Here is a 25,860-nt window from a genome sequence, read left to right as displayed (position 1 = left end):
TATCTGATTTTCCATATGGATAGGGCGGAATTGAGGACTCGTCCCCAGTTTCTCCCTAAGGTGGTATCAGCTTTTCACTTGAACCAACCTATTGTGGTGCCTGTGGCTACTAGCGACTTGGAGGATTCCAAGTTACTGGACGTAGTCAGGGCCTTGAAAATTTATGTTTCCAGGACGGCTAGAGTTAGGAAAACTGACTCGCTATTATCCTGTATGCACCCAACAAGCTGGGTGCTCCTGTTTCTAAGCAGACTATTGCTCGCTGGATTTGTAGCACAATTCAGCTGGCGCATTCTGCGGCTGGACTGCCGCGTCCTAAATCAGTGAAGGCCCATTCCACAGGGAAGGTGGGCTCATCTTGGGCGGCTGCCCGAGGGGTCTCGGCTTTACAACTTTGCCGGGCTGCTACTTGGTCAGGGGCAAACACGTTTGCAAGATTCTACAAATTTGATGCCCTGGCTGAGGAGGACCTTGAGTTCTCTCATTCGGTGCTGCAGAGTCATCCGCACTCTCCCGCCCGTTTGGGAGCTTTGGTATAATCCCCATGGTCCTTTCGGAGTTCCCAGCATCCACTAGGACGTCAGAGAAAATAAGATTTTACTCACCGGTAAATCTATTTCTCGTAGTCCGTAGTGGATGCTGGGCGCCCGTCCCAAGTGCGGATTGTCTGCAATACTTGTACATAGTTATTGTTAACTAAAGGGTTATTGTTGAGCCATCTGTTGAGAGGCTCAGTTGTTTTCATACTGTTAAACTGGGTATAGTATCACGAGTTATACGGTGTGATTGGTGTGGCTGGTAAGAGTCTTACCCGGGATTCAAAATCCTTCCTTATTATGTCAGCTCGTCCGGGCACAGTGTCCTAACTGAGGCTTGGAGGAGGGTCATAGTGGGAGGAGCCAGTGCACACCAGGTGACCTAAAAGCTTTCTTTAGTTGTGCCCAGTCTCCTGCGGAGCCGCTATTCCCCATGGTCCTTTCGGAGTTCCCAGCATCCACTACGGACTACGAGAAATAGATTTACCGGTGAGTAAAATCTTATTATTTTGATCAGTTAATAAAATGCAAAGTGAATGAACAGAAGAGAAATCTAAATCAAATCAATATTTGGTGTGACCACCCTTTGCCTTTGAAACAGCATCACATCATCAATTCTTCTAGGTACACTTGCACAGTTTTTGAAGGAACTCGGCAGGCAAGTTGTTCCAAACATCTTGGAGAACTAACCGCAGATCCTCTTTGGATGTAGGCTTGCTCAAATGCTTGCTCAAAAAGTCTCTCCATGTAATCCCAGGCAGACTTGATGATGTTGAAATTAGAGCTCTGTGGGGACCATATCATCTTTTCCAGGACTCCTTGTTCCTCTTTTACTGAAGATAGTTCTTAATGACATTGGCTCAGGCCCGACTTTTCGTATGGGCTCAATGGGCATTTGCCAAGGGCTCTGGGAGTAAAAGGGCCCTAGGCTGATAGCTGAGGGTCCCCTTTTTCCAGGGGTACCAGATTTTTGAAAATATGCCCTGGGGAACCAGAGAGATCCAACTTCAAAGCAGTGGTCCTCATCCAAGCTTGTTAATTGCTCTTCTCAGCCAGATATCTTGTGTTCTGTCTGACTTCGGTGGACACTGGCAGCTTGTCTCTACTATGCCCAGAACCAAACATATCAGCCTTCCAGCAGCTGGTCCCTGCTGCAGCTCCACACGCCTGGTATGCAGTTTTATATTTTCATTGGTGGATAGCTCTGGTTCCTGAACTCTCATCCCCAAGTCCTCAGTACCTCCTGAAAGGTGGGTCTCTAGTATTTTTCTCTCATTGAAAGCTAAGAAATCTGTTTCCAGGAACTGGAGATATCTGCAGTCAATCAAGCTGCCCTCCCACCGGAAAATGTTGAATATTAAGCCTACTCCACTATCCACCCCTCCCCTGCGTATTAATCACCACCCTGGAAGTCATGCATCGGGGGCTCCTTCATTCAGCCCAACACCCCCTTCTACAGTTTAGTGTTCTCCCTTCTGCCTCATCTCCTTCCAACTGTGCGGTAAAGGAGATATTAGCAGAAATGACTGCTCCAGGTACTGCATGTTGAGGGGAAGACAGAACACCCCCTACCGCTCGCAGGATATCAAAGCTTCCATTGATAGCACCTCCTTCCCCTATCGCTGAAAGATGGGTAGGGGCCCCAGTGCATTGCTGTGCCCGGGGGCCTACACTGCTGTTAAGACGGCCCTGCATTGGCTGTATGTTTGGGGTTGTCCTGCTGCAGAATAAATTGGGAGCCAATCACATGCCTCCCTGATGGTACTGTATGATGGATAAGTACCTGCCTGTATTTCTCAGCATTGAGGACACCATTAATCCTCACCAAATCCCCCAACTACATTTGCTGAAATGCAGGCCAAAACTTGCAAGGAACCTCCACCATGTTTCACTGTTGAACTGCCTTCGGGATCCGGTCTGAAGATCGACAGTGTCTAGGTCGACAATGTTTAGGTCGACCACTATAGGTCGACAGGGTTTCTAGGTCGACATGTGCTAGGTCGACAGGTCTAAAGGTCGACATGAGTTTTTCACATTTCTTTTCTTTTTTTGAATTTTTTCATACTTAACGATCCACGTGGACTACTATTGGAACGGTAAAGTGTGCCAAGCGAAGCGGTAGCGGAGCGAAGGCACCATGCGAGGGGACGCGGTGCACTAATTTGGGATCCCGGTCACTCTACGAAGGAAACGACACCAAAAAATAAAAATAAATCCTCATGTCGATCTTTAGACCTGTCGACCTAGCACATGTCGACCTAGAAACCCTGTCGACCTTCCATCCATGTCGACCTAGTGACTGTCGACCTATAGTGGTCGACCTAAACATTGTCGACCTAGACACTGTTGATTTGATGAACCACACCCCTGCCTTCTGTTACAGCCAAATATTTCACATTTTGACTCATCCGTCCAGAGCACCTGCTGCCATTTTTTCTGCTCCCTAATTCCGATGTTTTCGTGCATAGTTGAGTCACTTGGCCTTGTTTCAAGTCAACTACGCACGCATGAAAACATAGGAACTGGGGTGCAGAAAACTGGCAGCAGGTGTTCTGGACTGATGAGTCAAAATGTGAAATATTTGGCTGTGACAGAAGGCAGCTTCCAGGCTGTGATGCCCGCACATTGCCTGCAGTGAAAATCGGCCCCAAGGAGTCGGATGAGAACATTTAAAACAACTTTAGTGACCGACTCAATTTCAGACGTTGTGCCGCCATTGACCTCTTAGTAAGTTATGTGAATGTTCATACAGTTGTAGCTTCCATTGTGTGTCATTCCAAAAGACAGATGGTTCTGGACTCAGGCAGTTATGTGCTATAAGGCTCATATTCTGTAGCACTTTGGCTTGTCTCCTTTCTGTAGCTATTACCACCACTGATGAATTGTTGTATCCAGTATCTAAAATGTTCCCATAGTAGTAAACTAAATAGGAGGCGGATCAGAATTAAACACCGATACCCCTTTCACACCGCACAAATTACCCGGTATTGACCCGGTGTATTGATAGGCCGACGCGGGTTGTTATGTGATGTGAAAGGGGTCACTCCTAAATTCCCGGGTCGCCTGACCCGGTATTTCAACCTTGGAAACATAGAAACATAGAATTTGACGGCAGATAAGAACCACTTGGCCCATCTAGTCTGCCCCTTTTTTTTATCCTTTAGGTAATCTCAACCCTTTTTGTACCTTAATTCTTTGTAAGGATATTCATATGCCTATCCCAAGCATGTTTAAATTGCTCTACAGTTTTAGCCTCTACCACCTCTGATGGGAGGCTATTCCACTTGTCCACTACCCTTTCTGTGAAGTAATATTTCCTTAAATTTCCCCTGAACCCCCCACCCCTCCAGTCTCAGTGTATGTCCTCGAGTTCTAATACTTCTCTTCCTTTGAAGAATGTTTCCCTCCTGAACTTTGTTAAAACCTTTGGTATATTTGAAAGTTTCTATCATGTCTACCCTTTCCCTTCTCTCCTCCATGCTATACATGTTAAGATCTGTTAGCCTTTCAAGGTAAATTTTGTGATGTAGGCCATGCACCATTTTAGTTGCCCTTCTTTGTACGCTCTCTTATGTATTTATATCCTTCTAGAGATATGGTCTCCAGAACTGGACACAGTATTCCAGATGAGGCCGCACCAATGACCTATACAGTGGCATTATTACTTCTCTTTTCCTGCTACTGATTCCTCTTCCTATGCAACCAAGCATCTGACTTGCCTTTCTCATTGCTTTGTTGCATTGCTTTCCTGCCTTTAAGTCACTTGAAATAGTGACTCCTAAATCCCTTTCCTCCTCAGTAGTTTCCATTATAGTACCCTTGATACTATATTTAGCCTTTGGGTTTTTGAGACCCAAGTGCATGATTTTGCATTTTTTTGCATTAAACTGTAGTTGCCATGTTTTTGACCATTTTTCAAGTCTAGCTAGGTCATCAATCATTTGTTTTACCCCTCCTGGTGTGTCTACCCTGTTGCATATATTTGTATCATCTTCAAAAAGGCATACTTTCCCTTCAATACCATTTGCAATGTCACCAACAAAGATATTAAAGAGAACTGGTCAGAGTACAGATCCCTGGGGTACTCCACTGGTAACATTTCCCTCCATAGATTGCACTCCATTTACTACAACTGTCTGTTTCCTATCGTGCAACCAGTTTCTTATCCATTTAACTATTTTATAATCCACCCCCACACTTTCAAGTTTATTTATCAGTCTGCGATGTGGGACAGTGTCAAATGTCTTACTAAAGTCTGGATATGCTACATGTACAGATCCCCCTTGATCTATTATTTTCATCACAGAGTCAAAAAAGTCAATAAGATTTGTTTGGCATGATCTCCCACCAGTAAATCCATGCTGTTTTGGACCCTGTAAGTTGTTTGATTTAAGATATTCCACAACTCTTTCTTTTAGTAGTTTTTCCATTACTTTCCCTACTACTGATGTAAGGCTTACTGGCCTGTAGTTACTTGCTTCTTCCTTGCTTCCACTTTTGTACATTTGCTCTTTTCCAGTCCTCTGGAATGGCACCTGTATTTAGTGACTGGTTAAATAATTCTGTTAATGGTGCCACCAGCACATCGTTTAGCTCTTTTAGTATTCTTGGGTGTATTCCATCTGGCCCCATTGATTTATCCACTTTTAGTTTTGAAAGTTCAGTTAGGACCTTCTACTCTGTAAATGTACTTTCATCTACCTTATTTTTATGAATGTCCTTGCAATTTAACTCTGGCCCCTTCCCTTCTCCTTCTGTAGTAAATACTGAACAAAAATAATGATTTAGGTGATCTGCTATTGCCTTATCTCCCTCCACCAAATTCTCACTCTCTGTCTTAAGTCTTATTATTCCTCCATTTGATTTTCTCCTTTCATTTATATACTTAAAAAAAGTTTTGCCCCCTTTATCTACTGACTGGGCCATTTTCTCCTCGGCTTCTGCCTTTGCACGTCTGATCACTTTCTTAGCATCCTTCCGTCTGTCAAGATACACCTCTTTGTCATTATTATTTTGAGTCTGTTTGTATTTCCTAAAAGCCATCTTTTTTGCTTTCACACTAGTTGATACTTCTGTTGTGAACCACACTGGCTTCCTTTTCCTGGTGCTTTTCCTAACCCTTTTGATACAAAAGTCTGTTGCCCTTAGTATTGCACTTTTCAGTTTTTCCCACCTCTCCTGCACCCCTTCCAAGTTTCTCCAGTCCGCCAATGAATCACTTAAACATATCCCCATTTTTGCAAAGTCAGCATTTATAAAATCCAACACCTTTGTTTTTGTATGACAGGAGTTGGATCCTGTCTTTATACTAAACCATACTGCTTGATGATCACTGGATCCCAGGTGCTCACCCACATATATGTCTGATATCCTGTCACCATTTGTAAGAATTAAATCTAATATTGAGTCTTTGCGAGTGGGCTCCCTCACCAATTGCTTGAGAGATGCTCCCTGTAAGGAATTTATAAATTTGCCACTTGTAGCTGAACTTGCAAAGGACTCCTCCCAATTTACATCAGGTAAATTAAAGTCTCCCATGATTATGACTTCTCCCTTTAAAGCCATTTTAGAGATGCCCAACAATAGGTTCCTGTCCAAATCCTGCCCCTGGCCTGGTGGTCTATAGATCACCCCAATGCGAATAATGTCCTTCTCCCCGGTTTCTGTGGTGAACCAAAGGGCCTCAGTTTTGTCCTCAACATTTTGTATTAAAGTAGCATTTATGCTTTTTTTTCACATACATTGCTACCCCTCCTCCTATTCTTCCCATTCTATCCTTCCTAAATAAATTGTATCCTGGTATAGCTATGTCCCAGTCATGATTCTCATTGCACCATGACTCAGTAATTGCGACAATATCCAGGTTATCCCTTGTCATTATCGCAATTAGCTCTGGAATTTTGTCTCCTAAGCTCCTAGCATTTGCACACATAGCTTTAAGAATTTTGTCTGTGCATCTGTTATTAGTAGCTATGTCCAGACAGTACAAAATAAATGTCAAGTTTAAAGTTGAAATTACCTGTTTGGTGATATTGTTCAGTGTTTGGTTTGGTTTTTTTTTCACTAATCAGGAATCACACTCTGTCCTTTACACCATGACTAAATCCCACTAAATGTAAAGATATAGTACACCTGTCCACAATGGCCAAATGGTCAAAGGAGGTAAACACCAGACAGCTTGCAGTAATAAACTGTTTCACTGAACAACTTCCCCACACATGCAATGCCAATTACAAGCAAATCATTACATCAAAAACATACATGAGTTTGCATAAGAGAGAACTGTAGTGAGCAGATTGGGACAGATAATATGCATAAAATGAATTACATACTTTTGAGGCATTAAGGCAGTCCATATGTCATAGTTTTGGTGTGTTGTTGTTTCCCCTCTGTTTTCCTTCGGTTTAACGCAGGTATAACGGTAATATTATAATAACACTTTTATGTCAGCACTTGTATGGAAGCACTACCAGCCGTATACTAGACTTTAAATAGGAAAAATTGCCATGTGAATGCAATGATTGCTAACTCCACCCAATACAATCCCCATTTAAAGCTAAGGCCATAAATTAGCTAAGACAAACAGGCATTACATTCCAATAAGGCAGCCAACTAAATCTTTACAAATAATAATAAAAAAAAACTTTTTCAAAGTGCCTATGTAATACAACACTGCTATGCCACACAATCCTATTTCATTTGCATTCGATGGTAGTAATGATAGTTCAATGTACCTATATAATACAAACAAGGCAAAGAACCAATATGTGCGCAAAAGGATCACAATTAAAATATGATTTATTTAATTAATAATCCAATATTGGAAAAATTAAAGATAATAAAATCTTCAAAAATGACCTCACAAATATAATAATATAATGAATCTCACTATTACATTAAGACCATCTGAATCTCGTACATTAAAACAGAAAGAAATATATCAATCTTTCTAAAATGTAACATTTTAAACCAATAAAATTGTAACAATACAGAATGTATTCCCAGATTGCAATCTTACTTCGGTGCACCGACTCACTACCTTTATATTAATGTCCACACTGGCTGGCCAGCCTGTTTTGAATGAGAAATAAATGGCTAGCTGGAATTCATTCAAGAAATCCATCAATAGGTATATAGAATATCTGTAACACAGTTCCAGAGTATAGAAATTGAAAGGAAATCGCCCTGCAATTATAACCGCGTACATACCGTCCCAGCCAGGGAGCATATATGATTAGAAAGTGTTCCGTGCAGCTGAGCGGTACCTGATCTCCCGTGCTACCGAAATGGATGGCTGTTCACTGGAAGATGTTAATATCGGTAAAGCGCTGTTGTCTCTCACCGGCACCCGCACTAGTAATCGTGCCGGGATAACCCAGGACCTCCGCTGTCCCTGCTTTGTGTCACGGCATCCGCCGCGCTGCCTGGATGCTAGCCAGATGGCGCGGCTGGGTAATCCTTTCGAGACGTAGTCGGATATACGGAGTCCCTTGCAGCAAAAGAGCAGTATTAGATAGTCCGAATAAGAGGTCACTCCAGAGCCGTCACCTAACGCGTTTCTCGACCATTAGCCCCGGTCGTTTCATCAGAGGAAACAGGCTGGCCAGCCAGTGTGGACATTAATATAAAGGTAGTGAGTCGGTGCACCGAAGTAAGATTGCAATCTGGGAATACATTCTGTATTGTTACAGTTGTATTAGTTTAAAATGTTACATTTTAGAAAGATTGATATATTTCTTTCTGTTTTAATGTACGAGATTCAGATGGTCTTAATGTAATAGTGAGATTCATTATATTATTATATTTGTGAGGTCATTTTTGAAGATTTTATTATCTTTAATTTTTCCAATATTGGATTATTAATTAAATAAATCATATTTTAATTGTGATCCTTTTGCGCACATATTGGTTCTTTGCCTTGTTTTTGTTTGAGGGGTCAGCAACTCCCCCTTTTCTTTCCGAATTGTGCAGCATTAGGAAGTTCTCTTAGGTATAGGACTACGGGCGCCCTTTCTTTGTATGTGTCTATAATACAACACTGCTATGCCACACAATCCTAATTCATTTGCATTCGATGGTAGTAATGATAGTTCAATGTACCTATATAATACAACACTGCTATGCCACACAAACCTATTTCATTTGCATTCGATGGTAGTAATGATAGTTCAATGTACCTATATAATACAGCACTGCTATGCCACAGAATCCTATTTCATTTGCATTCGATGGTTGTAATGATAGTACAATGTACCTATATAATACAAAGGTTTATTCCTAGGTTATTACCGGGCCAGGTGCAGTGTGAACGGGTTGCTGGGTCGATGGGACCTGGGACCATTCACAGTATAGGCAGAGATGGCGTGAAGATGATTTTATCTCCCTACTCCCTGCACCCGTCCCCGATGCCGCCCCCTATCTCATCTCATCTCCTCCGCACCCAATGTCGGCTCCATCCCTGCCCCCCGATGGTAACCCGAGTCGGCATATTGTTGAGTCGGGGGAGCCAGTCTGAACGGGTCCTATACCGGGTCGCACCTGGGAACGACCCGTTTCCAATTCCCGGTTGCAACCCAGCGTTGCAATGTGAAAGCGGTATGAGTACCATGAAAAGAAGTCTAGCATTTGGGTATCAGTGTTTAATTATACTGGGCATTAAGCATTTTAGAACTTGCATTGTAATGATATCTCCTATGTTTGCTAAAGCCTGGCGGTGTGCAGACATCTGAAATGTTCCGGCACAAGTGCCTTTAGCATGGACAGCTCCACACCTGGCAATACTGGAACTAACCTGTACCTTGGCAGCAATTTGTCTGTACCAAGCATGAAAACACAAACGCCTGCACAATCAGCTCATTAGTGGCCACTGCAGCCAGGCCTGCGCACGCTGCAGACAGCACATAAACACTGAGACTTGGCCGAGCTTATTTTAGCTGTGGCCCCGTAAGGTTACATCTAATGAGAGATAATAAATCATCCACCTGCGCCTGGTCCCAGCCAGCCAGAGGGACAATCAGAGAGCAGAACCTGTCCTTACAAGTCCTCTATTTGTTGCTGTTCCGCCAATGACGTTCCACACCAGTACGTCCAGCCTGGCTGCTAATAAACGAGTGGAAACCAGTTAGCCTCACATTAGCCGAGCTGTGTTAATTAAAATGCACTTCAGTACCTAATGCCATTTGATGTATTGGATCATTAACCCTGCTGATCCTTTGCAGATGTAGTGCAGACACAGGTAGGGGGTACTTACAGTACTAACACAGTGTACAGTATGCTGTAACCCCTCGCCCTTAGTGCGGATTCTGGAGTATGGGTGACAACATATTTAAAGCAGTGATGGGTGGCATGTGGCCCCCAGATCCTTTCTGCTTTATTGTCAGATATGTTTGTTATAGCACATTTATCTTACATTTTATATATCTGCTTATGTGTTGTTATTATAGATAGGCATCTGTTCCTTTTATTTGAATGTATTTGTAAGTTATGACTGAGATTAAAGGTAATGTGTGGGCCCCAGGAGGGCTAGACAGCCGTCCATGCAGCCCTAGAAGTGTATCAGGTTGCTCAGTCACATTTAGCCAATGCTGTTTCGTCGCATGTAGCCAACGGAGGCAGCCGCGACATGGGCTGAGCAGTAATAATGAGATTGAGGCTGTCAAGTGCCTAGGAACCAGTGACACCACTGAGGCACGAGGCATCATTCTGGGCCATGCATTCAACACTTTGAAGACCGTTTGGGGCCTGATTGTCAGTGGCACACAGCACTAAGGGCCTAATTCAGGGTTGATTGCAAAACAACATTTTTCTCTAATGGGCGAAACCATGTGCAGTGCAGGGGGGGCAGATATAATATGTGCAGAGAGAGTTAGATTTGGGTGGGCTGTGTTCAAACTGAAATCTAAATTGCAGTGTAAAAATAAAGCAGCCAGTATTTACCCTGCACAGAAACAATATAACCCACCCAAATCTAACTCTCTCTGCACATGTTATATCTGCCCCACCTGCACTCTACGTGGTTTTGCCCTTTAGAGGACAATGTAGTTTTGTAATCAACCTTGAATTAGGCCCTAAGTGCGGGCGTGTCTAGCGAGTTTTAGCACGCTGCACATGCACAGTAGCAAACGCATTTTTTTCGATCTCTGGAGCATCTTGGCGGCTCATCTCCATACTTAAATAGGTGTTTTGGGGTGACAACTGGGCTCAAGCATGGAAGAGAAGTGTCTCAAATATAATTTTGTTATGTCACCGGTTCCTTACACGGAGCTGCAGGATTATAAGCGTCCCACTCGTCTGTGCTAAGAATAAACCATTAATGAATGAGATGAGTGGGATAAATGGGTCAGTCACAGATCTATAAGCCTCAGCCGCCACACAATACCCTACTTCTGCTCATCTCACAAATAATCTGGGCTGAATAATGAGTTTGTTAAACAAAAGAGAATGTCACATCAGTTCATTGATTCAACCCAGAGTACTGATGTGGAAAGATAAGTGGCTGGAAGCCGCACTTTATAGGGGCAAAGGAAGGGCGGGATTTAATGAGGTAATTTTGATTATTTTTAAGTTTGAATTTATCTACTGCCAACATTGTATGTTTCCCTGTTCCTAATATTCTCATTAATCTCTCTTTTAAAGCCCCTTTACTGAGGAAATCTACCGGAAAAGAGCAAAATCAAAGAAGAATAAGTAAATGAACAGTGTTTTTTTAATGATTTGTGTCAAGATCCAGTGAATGTTGGGTAATGTTCTGAATATACGGACTACTGTATAGGTTTGTGCTATATAAACCACAACATCATCTCATGTCTGATTGCTTACTGCATGTTACAATGCGTATGCTAATTGCATTATGTTATCGATAAAAAGTACCACTTGAAGGAGGCCATTTTGTGGACTGAACCAATATTAAGGACATTAAGGCACCAGAATGCTCCCTGTGTCTGTGATGTCACTGTGACATTGTTGTTTGATTGGCAACATTGCCATGACAATTGGACCAGACACAAAATGGCTGCCTGTACTATGTGGAGGCAACAGGTGCAGTATAAATTGTATAATATTAAGTAATAGCCACTTTCATTGAATATTATTGAAAAACTACCAGAACATGAATCTTGGGAACATTTTTTTTTATTGTTTTTTTCTCTCGCACTTGATGCCTGTCCTAGACTTTTGGAAGAACATTGTCTAATTTTTATGTATTTGGAAATGAGACAAATAAAAAAAAAAAAAATGAAAGAAAAACATCCTGCATGGTTTTTGATGAGAGTGTTGGAAATTTAATTCTGCTTCCTGATTGTCTAATTTCACATTTAGACATTCCTGGCTAATTAGACTAATGTTCCCCCTATGAGCACATTGTGTTAGTTAATTATACGACACGCTCTTTTAGCAAACTGACAATACTCCCGGCAACGTTTGCAGCACACTGTGATACATGGCACAATGCCCGCACTCCTCAATCACCGCAGTGCCCTTTACCTCACAATGACAGCAGCCAGGCCGCAGCCTGGATTTATGCCCTCTTCTTTATTTTCCATAACTATACCTTAAATCAGTTCTGGGGATACAAAGGTACAGAAATCATCGTAGGAGGATTGGGCCTGATTCATGTTTGTAAGTAATGTATGAATCAGGCCTATAATGTGGAATATGCAAATAAGCAAAATGGCTGCTCGCATAAAGTCTCAATTCCATGAACTTGCTGATAACGTGACAACTACTGTGTTTGGAGAAATAGGATGTTTACGTAAGAAATACAGCTAATTAGGAAATACAGAATAAATGTCATGTTTACGTTGAGATTTGCCAAGTTCAAGGTTCAACTCTTAACCTCCTCCGCCAATCCATCTTTCTGTATGTATGTAATCCTGCTTACGTTCCTTATATCAGTGTGTGGTTTACTGACAAAATGAGTGACAACATGTAGAACAGTGGTGAATTTCCCATTAGGCAGGTGAGGCATGCGCCTAGGGGCGGCACTTGGATGCTTGTGTTGATACTGCCAGCCCAATAAGTGCCAGTAACTGCTAAATGTACTGTACCATATGCCTTCTTGAGTAGAGTGTAAATGGATAGGAAATGCACATACTGCCCCTGTATACATAATTACAAAGAAAAAAAGAGATGTCAGTTAGTGTCTTTTTTTTCATTATTCTATTAAATTGGCTATCATCAAATGAGGGTTTAAAACCAATCCATAAAAATAATAAATTTAGACAGGCGGTGGGCAGCCGTTACTGTAGTGTCTAGGGGCACCCTCACCCCTAAATTCGCCCATGATGTAGAGGTGTGTTTGAGTGCTTAAGGACAGGCAGATGGACTAAATTAGTGGAGAATACTTTTTTGAAAAAGAAAAAAACAACACCTAAAAAGACGTGCAATCAAAAACCCTTTTTGTCACTATTTACAAGATTTCTCTGTCCCCTTATGGACCTGCATGCCGTGACCTGAAATATATTTTTTTTCATATTGTTGTTTTTGTAAATGTTGTGCTCCCAACTGGATTCTACCTGCAGGTATTATGATGCCAGATTGTTTTGAGTCTGTACTGGTGACTATTTGCTGTAAGCAGAGGGCGGGAGCATTTATGGGTCAAAGCAAAACATTGTGGGACATCTATCGTGTACAAGTGCTTATTAATGTGCTATCATTCAGGGCACAAGTACAGATGGAGACCTGCTGCAGTCTATACCCAGTGCATGTTAAAATGTGCCTGTCACCTGTTCACAGTGAAGGCAGACATTTTGTAGGCAGAACAAGATAATCAGGCTAACCATTCACTAGAACCGTAACTGGCAAATTAGGTGGTTTGTTATTATAATATTGGTTCACTGTACAAAATGGCCACCTACACTGGCTGTAGGTGATGCTCTAAAGTGACACTGAACATTTTTTCTCTATCGTCCTAGTGGATGCTGGGGTTCCTGAAAGGACCATGGGGAATAGCGGCTCCGCAGGAGACAGGGCACAAAAAGTAAAGCTTTCCGATCCGGTGGTGTGCACTGGCTCCTCCCCCTATGACCCTCCTCCAAGCCTCAGTTAGATTTTTGTGCCCGGCCGAGAAGGGTGCAATCTAGGTGGCTCTCCTAAAGAGCTGCTTAGAGAAAGTTTAGCTTAGGTTTTTTATTTTACAGTGAGTCCTGCTGGCAACAGGATCACTGCAACGAGGGACTTAGGGGAGAAGAAGTGAACTCACCTGCGTGCAGGATGGATTGGCTTCTTGGCTACTGGACATCAGCTCCAGAGGGACGATCACAGGTACAGCCTGGATGGTCACCGGAGCCTCGCCGCCGGCCCCCTTGCAGATGCTGAAACATGAAGAGGTCCAGAATCGGCGGCAGAAGACTCCTCAGTCTTCTAAAGGTAGCGCACAGCACTGCAGCTGTGCGCCATTTTCCTCTCAGCACACTTCACACGGCAGTCACTGAGGGTGCAGGGCGCTGGGAGGGTAGCGCCCTGGGAGGCAAATGAAAACCTATTTGGCTAAAAAATACCTCACATATAGCCTCCGGGGGCTATATGGAGATATTTAACCCCTGCCAGAATACACTAAAGAGCGGGAGACGAGCCCGCCGAAAAAGGGGCGGGGCCTATCTCCTCAGCACACAGCGCCATTTTCCTTACACAGCTCCGCTGGTCAGGACGGCTCCCAGGTCTCTCCCCTGCACTGCACTACAGAAACAGGGTAAAACAAGAGAGGGGGGGCAAAATAGTGGCAAAAATTATATTATAAAAGCAGCTATACAGGGAGCACTTATTATAAGGCTATCCCTGTCATATATAGCGCTTTTGGTGTGTGCTGGCAAACTCTCCCTCTGTCTCCCCAAAGGGCTAGTGGGGTCCTGTCTTCGTTAAGAGCATTCCCTGTGTGTCTGCTGTGTGTCGGTACGTGTGTGTCGACATGTATGAGGACGATATTGGTGTGGAGGCGGAGCAATTGCCAAATATGGGGATGTCACCTCCTAGGGGGTCGACACCAGAATGGATGCCTTTATTTAGGGAATTACGGGATAGTGTCAACACGCTAAAGCAGTCGTTTGACGACATGAGACGGCCGGACAATCAGTTAGTGCCTGTCCAGGCGCCTCAAACACCGTCAGGGGCTGTAAAACGCCCTTTGCCTCAGTCGGTCGTCACAGACCCAGACACAGGCACTGATTCCAGTGGCGACGGTGACGAATCAACCGTATTTTCCAGTAGGGCCACACGTTATATGATTTTGGCAATGAAGGAGGCGTTACATTTAGCTGATACTACAGGTACCACTAAACAGGGTATTATGTGGGGTGTGAAAAAACTACCTATAGTTTTTCCTGAATCAGAAGAACTAAATGATGTATGTGATGAAGCGTGGGTTGCCCCCGATAAAAAGATGCTAATTTCAAAGAAGTTATTGGCTTTATACCCTTTCCCGCCAGAGGTTAGGGCGCGCTGGGAAACACCTCCTAGGGTGGACAAGGCGCTCACACGCTTATCTAAACAAGTGGCGTTACCCTCTCCTGAGACGGCCGCACTTAAAGATCCAGCAGATAGGAGGATGGAAAATATCCAAAAAAGTATATACACACATACAGGTGTTATACTACGACCAGCTATAGCGACAGCCTGGATGTGCAGTGCTGGAGTAGCTTGGTCAGAGTCCCTGATTGAAAATATTGATACCCTGGATAGGGACAATGTTTTACTGTCTTTAGAGCAAATAAAGGATGCATTTCTTTATATGCGTGATGCACAGAGGGATATCTGCACACTGGCATCACGGGTAAGTGCTATGTCCATTTCGGCCAGAAGAAGTTTATGGACGCGACAGTGGTCAGGCGATGCGGACTCAAAACGGCATATGGAAGTTTTGCCGTATAAAGGGGAGGAGTTATTTGGAGTCGGTCTATCAGATTTGGTGGCCACGGCTACAGCCGGGAAATCCACCTTTTTACCTCAAGCTACTCCCCAACAGAAAAAGACACCGACTTTTCAACCGCAGCCCTTTCGTTCCTTTAAAAACAAGAGAGCAAAGGGATATTCATATCTGCCACGAGGCAGAGGAAGGGGGAAGAGACACCAACAGGCAGCTCCTTCCCAGGAACAGAAGCCCTCCCCCGCTTCTACAAAAGCCTCAGCATGACGCTGGGGCTTCTCAAGCGGACTCGGGGGCGGTGGGCGGTCGTCTCAAGAATTTCAGCGCGCAGTGGGCTCACTCGCAGGTAGATCCCTGGATCCTGCAGATAATATCTCAGGGGTACAGGTTGGAACTAGAGACAGATCCGCCTCGCCGTTTCCTGAAGTCTGCTTTACCAACGTCCCCCTCCGAAAGGGAGACGGTTTTGGAAGCCATTCACAAGCTGTACTCTCAGCAGGTGATAGTCAAGGTACCTCTTCTACAACAGGGAAAGGGGTATTATTCCACTCTATTTGTGGTACCGAAGCCGGACGGCTCGGTAAGACCTATTCTAAATCTGAAGTCCTTGAACCTGTACATAAAGAAGTTCAAGTTCAAAATGGAGTCACTCAGAGCAGTGATAGCGAACCTGGAAGAAGGGGACTTTATGGTGTCCTTGGACATCAAGGATGCGTACCTCCACGTTCCAATTTACCCCTCACACCAGGGGTACCTCAGGTTCGTTGTACAAAACTGTCACTATCAGTTTCAGACGCTGCCGTTCGGATTGTCCACGGCACCTCGGGTCTTTACAAAGGTAATGGCCGAGATGATGATTCTTCTTCGAAGAAAAGGCGTATTAATTATCCCATACTTGGACGATCTCCTAATAAGGGCAAGGTCCAGAGAACAGCTAGAGATGGGATTAGCACTGTCTCAAGAAGTGCTAAAACAGCACGGCTGGATTCTGAATATTCCAAAATCCCAGTTAATGCCGACAACTCGTCTGCTGTTCCTAGGGATGATTCTGGACACGGTTCAGAAAAAGGTTTTTCTCCCGGAGGAAAAAGCCAAGGAGTTATCCGAGCTTGTCAGGAACCTCCTATAACCAGGAAAGGTGTCTGTACATCAATGCACAAGAGTCCTGGGAAAAATGGTGGCTTCTTACGAAGCAATTCCATTCGGCAGATTCCATGCACGAATTTTTCAGAGGGATCTGTTGGACAAATGGTCAGGGTCGCATCTTCAGATGCACCAGCGGATAACCCTGTCTCCAAGGACAAGGGTATCTCTTCTGTGGTGGTTGCAGAGTGCTCATCTATTGGAGGGCCGCAGATTCGGCATACAGGATTGGATCCTGGTGACCACGGACGCCAGCCTGAGAGGCTGGGGAGCAGTCACACAAGGAAGAAACTTCCAGGGAGTGTGGACGAGCCTGGAAACGTCTCTTCACATAAACATTCTGGAACTAAGAGCAATCTACAATGCTCTAAGCCAGGCAGAACCTCTGCTTCAAGGAAAACCGGTGTTGATCCAGTCGGACAACATCACGGCAGTCGCCCATGTAAACAGACAGGGCGGCACAAGAAGCAGGAGTGCAATGGCAGAAGCTGCAAGGATTCTTCGCTGGGCAGAGAATCATGTGATAGCACTGTCAGCAGTGTTCATCCCGGGAGTGGACAACTGGGAAGCAGACTTCCTCAGCAGACACGACCTTCACCCGGGAGAGTGGGGACTTCATCCAGAAGTCTTCCACATGCTGGTAACCCGTTGGGAAAGACCAATGGTGGACATGATGGCGTCTCGCCTCAACAAAAAACTGGACAGGTATTGCGCCAGGTCAAGAGATCCGCAGGCAATAGCTGTGGACGCGCTGGTAACGCCTTGGGTGTACCAGTCGGTGTATGTGTTTCCTCCTCTGCCTCTCATACCAAAAGTATTGAGAATTATACGGCAAAGAGGCGTAAGAACGATACTAGTGGTTCCGGATTGGCCAAGAAGGACTTGGTACCCGGAACTTCAAGAGATGATCACGGAAGATCCGTGGCCTCTACCTCTAAGGAGGGACTTGCTTCAGCAGGGTCCCTGTCTGTTTCAAGACTTACCGCGGCTGCGTTTGACGGCATGGCGGTTGAACGCCGGATCCTAAAGGAAAAAGGCATGCCGGAAGAAGTCATTCCTACTTTGATTAAAGCAAGGAAGGAAGTAACCGTGCAACACTATCACTGCATTTGGCGAAGATATGTTGCGTGGTGCGAGGATCGGAGTGCTCCGACGGAGGAATTTCAACTGGGTCGATTCCTACATTTCCTGCAATCAGGATTGTCTATGGGTCTCAAATTGGGATCTATTAAGGTTCAAATTTCGGCCCTGTCGATTTTCTTTCAAAAAGAATTGGCTTCAGTTCCTGAAGTCCAGACTTTTGTTAAGGGAGTGCTGCATATACAGCCTCCTGTGGTGCCTCCAGTGGCACCGTGGGATCTCAATGTGGTTTTGGAATTTCTAAAATCTCATTGGTTTGAACCACTAAAAAAGGTGGATTTAAAATATCTCACATGGAAAGTGACCATGTTACTAGCCCTGGCTTCGGCCAGGAGAGTGTCAGAACTGGCAGCTTTATCTTACAAAAGCCCATATCTGATTTTCCATTCGGACAGGGCAGAACTGCGGACTCGTCCGCATTTTCTCCCTAAGGTGGTGTCAGCATTTCATCTGAACCAGCCTATTGTAGTGCCTGCGGCTACAAGTGACTTGGAGGACTCCAAGTTACTGGACGTTGTCAGAGCATTAAAAATATATATTGCAAGGACAGCTGGAGTCAGAAAATCTGACTCGTTGTTTATATTGTATGCACCCAACAAGATGGGTGCTCCTGCGTCTAAGCAGACGATTGCTCGTTGGATCTGTAGCACAATCCAACTTGCACATTCTGTGGCAGGCCTGCCACAGCCTAAATCTGTTAAGGCCCACTCCACAAGGAAGGTGGGCTCATCTTGGGCGGCTGCCCGAGGGGTCTCGGCATTACAACTTTGCCGAGCAGCTACGTGGTCAGGGGAGAACACGTTTGTAAAATTTTACAAATTTGATACTCTGGCTAAGGAGGACCTGGAGTTCTCTCATTCGGTGCTGCAGAGTCATCCGCACTCTCCCGCCCGTTTGGGAGCTTTGGTATAATCCCCATGGTCCTTTCAGGAACCCCAGCATCCACTAGGACGATAGAGAAAATAAGAATTTACTTACCGATAATTCTATTTCTCGGAGTCCGTAGTGGATGCTGGGCGCCCATCCCAAGTGCGGATTATCTGCAATAATTGTACATAGTTATTGTTAACTAATTCGGGTTATTGTTTAGGAAGCCATCTTTCAGAGGCTCCTCTGTTATCATACTGTTAACTGGGTTTTGATCACAAGTTGTACGGTGTGATTGGTGTGGCTGGTATGAGTCTTACCCGGGATTCAAAATTCCTCCCTTATTGTGTACGCTCGTCCGGGCACAGTACCTAACTGAGGCTTGGAGGAGGGTCATAGGGGGAGGAGCCAGTGCACACCACCTGATCGGAAAGCTTTACTTTTTGTGCCCTGTCTCCTGCGGAGCCGCTATTCCCCATGGTCCTTTCAGGAACCCCAGCATCCACTACGGACTCCGAGAAATAGAATTATCGGTAAGTAAATTCTTATTTTTTTTTCAATCAAACTTTGTTTTGTTCAAGGTAATAGAATGCAGTACAAAATGTATTAAAAAACACTGGATTCATGTGTCTCCGTGTACAGATTTTGATTACTTTTTAAGTTTCATTAAGCTAATTAAAGTGTATCTACAGGAGGTAGCTCGTTCCTGGGCTGAATTAACATTTATGACCATGCAGCCTATCAATTTACCAAGAATCAGAGTCATCACTTGGGTGCAGCGGATAGTACAAGCCCTTAGTCATTTATAAACATGTAAAAGAAAACATATTAAAAATAGGACAAATGGCAATCAATGGTGTAGTTCTCTTTCTCACCACTGTGTTCTTAATGTGTGACAGTTTGTTCTCTTTTGGGGGTATATTTTTGTCCGCTTTGGTCGACGATAACTGATTTTTGATCTATTGTGTTTAACCCATTTCGGCCCAGGTGGGTAGTTTTCTACCTAGCACTTCAATATTTTTTCATTATATCGAGAGAGAGAAAATTCCACCAGATTTTTCTTAATTGAATCAAAATTAGTCATCCCACAAAAAATCTTGAAAAATGGGTAGAAAACTGCCCACCTGTGCCAAAATGGGTTAAGGGTCATAGTGGTCTATTTACTAAGCCTTGGATGGAGCCAATCAGCTCCTACCTGTCATGTCACAGGCTGGATTTGAAAAATGACAGGAGCTGGTTGGTTGGTATTTTATCTCCGTCCACTTTACATCCATCCAGAGCTTAGTAAATAGACCCCTAAATCACACATTTCCCAACAGATGATTTTTGACATTTTTTTATTTTTAAACAATGTAAAAAAAAAAATCTGTTAGTGAATGTGGAATTTAGACCCTGAAATACAAAATAGGACCAAACATTGAGCAATCATCACCAAAAATCGACCCAGATCGATTTTTAGTAAATATACCCTTAAATCTCACATTTACTAACAGATTATTTTTTACATATTTTTTTTAAAAGGGTGTCAAAAAGAATCTCTTAGTAAATGTGTGATATAGGGGGAAATTTACTAAGCAGTGATAAGAGTGGAGAAGTGAGCCAGTGGGGAAGTTACCCATGGCAACCAATCAGCACTGAAGTAACAGCTATAATTTGCAAACTATAAAATTATACAGAGCTGCTGATTGGTGGATGGGGCAACTTCTCCACTGGCTTACTTCTCCGCTCTTATCACTGCTTAGTAAATGTCCCCCTTAGACCCTGAAACACAATATCAATTAAAAAAATTGACCCAACATCGAGCAAAATCGTTCAACGTTGAACAAAATCAACTTTTAGTAAATATACCCCGTAGAATCTTGTTTGTTAATCCTCCATGTTACATTATGAGCCAGCCTGCTCTGGTGGCCACAACAAAGTTTAAACCACAATCTTTACCGAACATGCACATTGTACATGAACTAGCAGAATAATTGTACTGATGGTAAATGCAAAGAACATTTTAATAGTGTATGCCAGGCATAACTGTAGCAGAAGTAACATAGCAGGCGTATACTGCGTATACTGTATAGTGCTGCCGTTACACTGCACACAGAGCAGTGACCTCCTCTCAGATAAACTCCAGAATATGTCACTTCGATATAAAATGACTGCACTGCGGTGCTTAAAAGCAAGATAAAATGTGTGACAGAGGTGGCAGTAGAATTGATTGTGTTATTATGGGAAGGCTGAAGAGGAGAGGTGAACAATTTAGGGGTGTATATAATGTTGGGGTGCAGGGTATACAAAATATGTACGGTCCTGAAACATGAAAATGGATAGGTGTGGATGAGAAAAGCCAGATATAAAAACGAAGGAAAAGTCATCTGGGGTGCAGCACGGCTTGTGCGCAAAGCTCTACAGGTAACGACAGGACTGCTGTAATTCATGCACAGTCTTACTACAGGGTGAATAATAAAGAATAGGGAGATACTACAGGAAATTTCCACAGAGGAGCGAGCGCCATTTCTGCTCAAAATGCTGGATGGATTTCTCCCAATAAGAGACAGAACTAATCTCATTTATAACCTGGAGGGTTAACCCTGCTTACAGCCAGCATTGGGACCCACAGGCTAGCCATCCGGAATACGAAGTGCCAGACTTTCCAGATCTGTCATCTTATAAGCTTAATATGAGACACCATGGGGTAAATTTACTAAGGTGGGAGATTTTTAGAACTGGTGATGTTGCCCATAGCAACCAATCAGATTATATCTATTATCTGCTAGAAGCAGCTAGATAAATGGTAAGTAGAATCTGATTGGTTGCCATGGGCAACATCAGTTCTAAAAATCTCCCACCTAAGTAAATTTACCCCCATGTATGTACCAGCACTGAGAATGTAAGGACCACAATATTCTATATTGATGTGGCTATCCAATAACATTAATCAACCACATGGATTCATACTTCATAGTTATACCCTACATGAGGGAACTAAATATTCTTATTCCCAAGAAGAAAATACTCCGCAAACAAAGCAGGACCTCACCTTGGGATGCCGTCACTATGTATACTTTGATAAAATTGTCGACAAAGAATATGTCAACATCTGCAGAATATCAACATGAAATGTCGACATTCTGCACAGAGCAGAGAGTTAGGGTTAGGCTGCAGGATGGGAGGGTTAGGCTGCTGGTGAGGAGGGTTAGGGTTAGGCTGCAGGATGGGAGGGTTAGGCTGCAGGGGTGGGAAGGTTAGGGCTGGGCTGCAGGAGGGGAAGGTTAGGGTTAGGCTGCTGGTGGGGAGGGTTAGGGTTAGGCTTCAGGAGGGGAAGGTTAGGCTGCAGGATAAGAAGGTTGGGGTTAGGCTACTGGATGTGAGAATTAGGGTTAGGCTGCAGGATGGGAGGGTTAGGCTGCAAAAGGTTAGGGTTAGGCTGCTGGATGGGAGAGTTAAGGGCCCCATGCACTAGAGCGATAATGCCCGATTTCAGCCCAATTCGGGCATTCGGCCCGATATATCGGCTGAAATCAGGCATTTTAGAGGTGTTCCCGAACCGATCTGTTCCTGTGAGCATCGGATTGGATCCTCCAGATTGAATGTGCTGCACATTCAATCTTGTCCGACCTGGGGGCATGGCTTGGGATCGGCCAGGAACGCCAAGATATATCGTATGCAAATGGACAGCATACGATGTATCTTGGCCGATCCTGCCCCCCCGGGAGGCTGCCGGGATGATCGCCTGCGATCACCTCCGACATGAGATTGTTGTAGTGTATGGGGCCCTTTAGGAGTAGGCTGCTGGTAGGGAGGGTTAGGCTGCAGAAGGGGAGGGTTAGGGTTAGGCTGCAGGAGTGGAGGGTTAGGCTGCTGGTGGTTAGAGTTAGGCTGCAGGAGGGTTAGGGTTAGGCTGCAGGAGGGGAGGGTTAGGGTTAGGCTGCAGGAGGGGAGGGTTAGGGTTAGGCTGCAGGAGGGGAAGCTTAGGGTTAGGCTGCAGGAGGGGAGGGTTAGGGTTAGGCTGCAGGAGGGGAGGGTTAGGGTTAGGCTGCAGGACTTGAGGGTTAGGCTGCTGGTAGGGAGAGTTAGGCTGCAGGAGGGGAGGGTTAGGGTTAGGCTGCAGGAGGGGGGGGGGGTTAGGCTGCTGGTGGGGAGAGTTAGGCTGCCGGAGGGTTAGGGTTAGGCTGCAGGACTTGAGGGTTAGGCTGCTGGTGGGGAGAGTTAGGCTGCAGGAGGGGAGGGTTAGGGTTAGGCTGCAGGAGGGGAGGGTTAGGCTGCTGGTGGGGAGAGTTAGGCTGCAGGAGGGTTAGGGTTAGGCTGCAGGAGGGTTAGGGCTAGGCTGCAGGAGGAGAAGGTTAGGCTGCTGGATGGGAGAGTTAGGATTAGGCTGCAGGAGGTTAGGCTGCAATAGGGGAAGGTTAGAGTTAGGCTGCAGGAGGGTTAGGGTTAGGCTGCAGAAGGGGAAGCTTAATTATTGTATAAGTGAGATTGTTTGTCTTCTACTTTTTCTTTTTGCTGCTTTTTCTTTGAGAGTAACAGGGAGTTAGACCTTACAAACAATATGGGAGGGGCTGTGATTGGGGACCTCACTCAGTGCATGTCGTGCAAGATGTATGCACACCTGGAGCTACCGGCCCAGTGTGATTACATCTGCACGAGGTGTGTGCGAACGGTTGCCCTGGAAGCCCAGGTAACTGATCTAGAGCAAACCGTTACGTGACTGAGGGAGATTCACAATCTCGAGCGAAGTTTAGACAGAACGGTGGAGGAGTTGCGGGAGGGGTCACTGGTAGAAGAGGATGATGATCAGGTAGCCAGCTGGGTCACAGTTAGAAGGAAGAAAAAGAGGGGGAGGCTCGACATCTCCGAACTATCAAACCCGTACAAATTTGCCCGACTGGACGAGGAATCGGACGATGATAGTGAAGAAATGACGGTGCCGGAGGAGACTGCTCCCTCTAGCATCCAGAGGAGCGGTCCCTCTGGCGCGGTTGGGATAAAAGATAGTGAGGTACCTAGTCAGATGGTGGTGGTAGGGGATTCTATCATCAGGAAGGCAGATAGGGCAATCTGCTATCGGGACCGTGATCACCGTACAGTCTGTTGTCTCCCGGGTGCTCGGGTACGGTACATCGCGGACCGGGTAGATAGATTGTTGGGAGGGGCTGGGAAAGACCTGGCGGTCTTGGTGCATGTTGGCACCAATGACAAAGTTAGCGGAAGGTGGGATGTCCTTAAGAAAGACTATAGGGACTTAGGATAGAAACTTAAGGCAAGGACATCTAAGGTAATATTCTCGGAATTATTACCCGTGCCACGCGCTAGTCCAGGGAGGCAGAGGGAGATTAGGGAGGTAAATGTGTGGCTTAGGGATTGGTGCAGGAAAGAGGGGTTTGTGTTCCTGGAACACTGGGCGGACTTCTCAGTCAGGCGCCATCTCTTTTGTCGTGACGGATTGCACCTGACTGAGGAGGGGGTAGCGGTGCTGGGGGGAAGGATGGTTAGAAGGTTGGAGGAGATTTTAAACTAGGAGCCTGGGGGGAGGGTTTAGCTAGAAACTACGGGTCATGCAGTGAGAATAGTGAGGATGGCGGTAGTAAACGAAATGGGGGAGAAGTTGGGGGGAGGGTAAGAGCAGGCGGCAAGGTTACTAACATGGGTACTAAAAGAGATTTTACCAAAGCACTAACCAATGACGATTACAGGTCATCATTGCTACGTAAGGTGAAAGATGTCCCTAACGCAAGGGAAAATACTTATCTTAGTTGTATGTATGTAAACGCCAGAAGCATTACTGGTAAAAAGGGTGAACTAGAAATACTTGCAGCAAGCAAACAGTATGATATTATAGGCATTACTGAAAGTTGGTGGGACGAATCTCATGATTGGACAGTCAATCTAGAGGGCTATACACTGTTTAGGAGAGACAGACTAAATAAAAAGGGTGGAGGGGTGTGTCTTTACGTAAAGCCGTTTTTAAAACCTGATATACGGGAAGATATTCAGGAGGGGACTGTAGACACTGTCGAGACATTATGGGTAAAAATTGCATGCAGGGAAAAAGGAATAAAAAAGTTAGTATTGGGTGTAGTGTATGCTATAGGCCGCCTGAGGAATGGTTTCTAAAGCAAATTGAAAGAGCAGCAGGAGTAGGAGATATAGTAGTGATGGGAGATTTTAACTATCCAGAGATAAACTGGAAAAACGATTCATGTGATGCTGCTAGGGGCAATATGTTTTTAAACACACTTAATGATAACTACTTAGTTCAACTAATTGAGGAACCAACTAGGTACAATGCAATCTTAGTCCTGGTATTAACAAACAATGGGGATTTGGTATCAGGTATTATAGTAGGGGAACCCATAGGAAACTGGTGACATTCAATATCAGTTTCCATAAACAGCCCTATACTGGCTCAACTAGGACTCTAAACTTTAGCAAAGCCAATTTTGAAAAGATGAGGGTATTTTTCAGGGATATTGAATGGGAAGGTTTGTTTTTAGGAAAAAATACTACGGAGAAATGAGAGGTTCAAAAATTCCTGCTAGCTAAAAATACACTCAAATTTATTCTTACGAGCAGCAAAAAAAGGAATAAAAATCATAAACCGATGTGGCTTAACAAAAAGATAAAGGAACTTATGGGCAAGAAAAGGCGAGCATTTAAAAAATACAAATCTGACTGGGGGACAAGCAGAGTCATTTCAGCACTATAAGGAATGTAACAAAATATTCAAAAAGGAAATAAGAGTGGCTAAAGTAGAAACTGAAAAACTAGTAGCAAAGGAAAGCAAAGCGAATCCCAAAAAATTATTTAAATACATTAATAGCAAGAGATTAAAGAAGGAGAGTATAGGCCCTTTAAAAGACAAGTTGGGAGTCTTAAGCAAAAATGATAATGACATAGCGGACACACTAAATTATTTTTTTCAACAGTATTTACTAGAGAGGACCCAATTCAGGGACTAACACACTATCTCAATAATGAGAATATCCACTGATAGGTACTTATTTAAGCGAGGAAGTAGTCTGTGACCGATTAAAACATTTAAAGATTGATAAGTCACCAGGTCCCGATGGTATTCACCCAAGGGTTCTAATGGAGCTTCACTCTGAACTTGCAAAACCGCTATTTTTGATCTTTAAGGATTCAGTAATATCAGGTATGGTTCCCAAAGACTGGCGTATAGCGGAAGTAGTGCCTATATTCAAAAATGGAAGTAAAGCTGAACCAGGTAATTATAGACCAGTTAGTCTTACATCTATAGTGGGGAAAGTATTGGAAGGTATTCTAAGAGATAGTATTCAGAAGTTCCTTGAAGTCAATAAGGTCATT

The 25,860-nt window shown here is 44.3% G+C and overlaps 1 protein-coding gene across 1 annotated transcript in view; it reads left to right on the top strand.

The window, feature by feature from the left end:
* The window catches only part of PEMT (phosphatidylethanolamine N-methyltransferase), a 445,039-nt gene extending 433,259 nt beyond the window's left edge, over window positions 1-11,780 (top strand). Inside the window, exon 7 of the mRNA XM_063934839.1 lies at window positions 11,172-11,780. Within this exon, the coding sequence (XP_063790909.1) occupies window positions 11,172-11,226 (55 nt within the window). The 3' untranslated portion in view covers window positions 11,227-11,780. The remainder of the gene's footprint in view (window positions 1-11,171) is intronic.
* Window positions 11,781-25,860: the final 14,080 nt, after the last annotated feature.

This window comes from Pseudophryne corroboree, chromosome 7 (genome assembly GCF_028390025.1).
Source record: "Pseudophryne corroboree isolate aPseCor3 chromosome 7, aPseCor3.hap2, whole genome shotgun sequence".
Taxonomy (NCBI): Eukaryota; Metazoa; Chordata; class Amphibia; order Anura; family Myobatrachidae; genus Pseudophryne; species Pseudophryne corroboree.
This window is presented reverse-complemented; position numbering and strand designations above follow the sequence as displayed.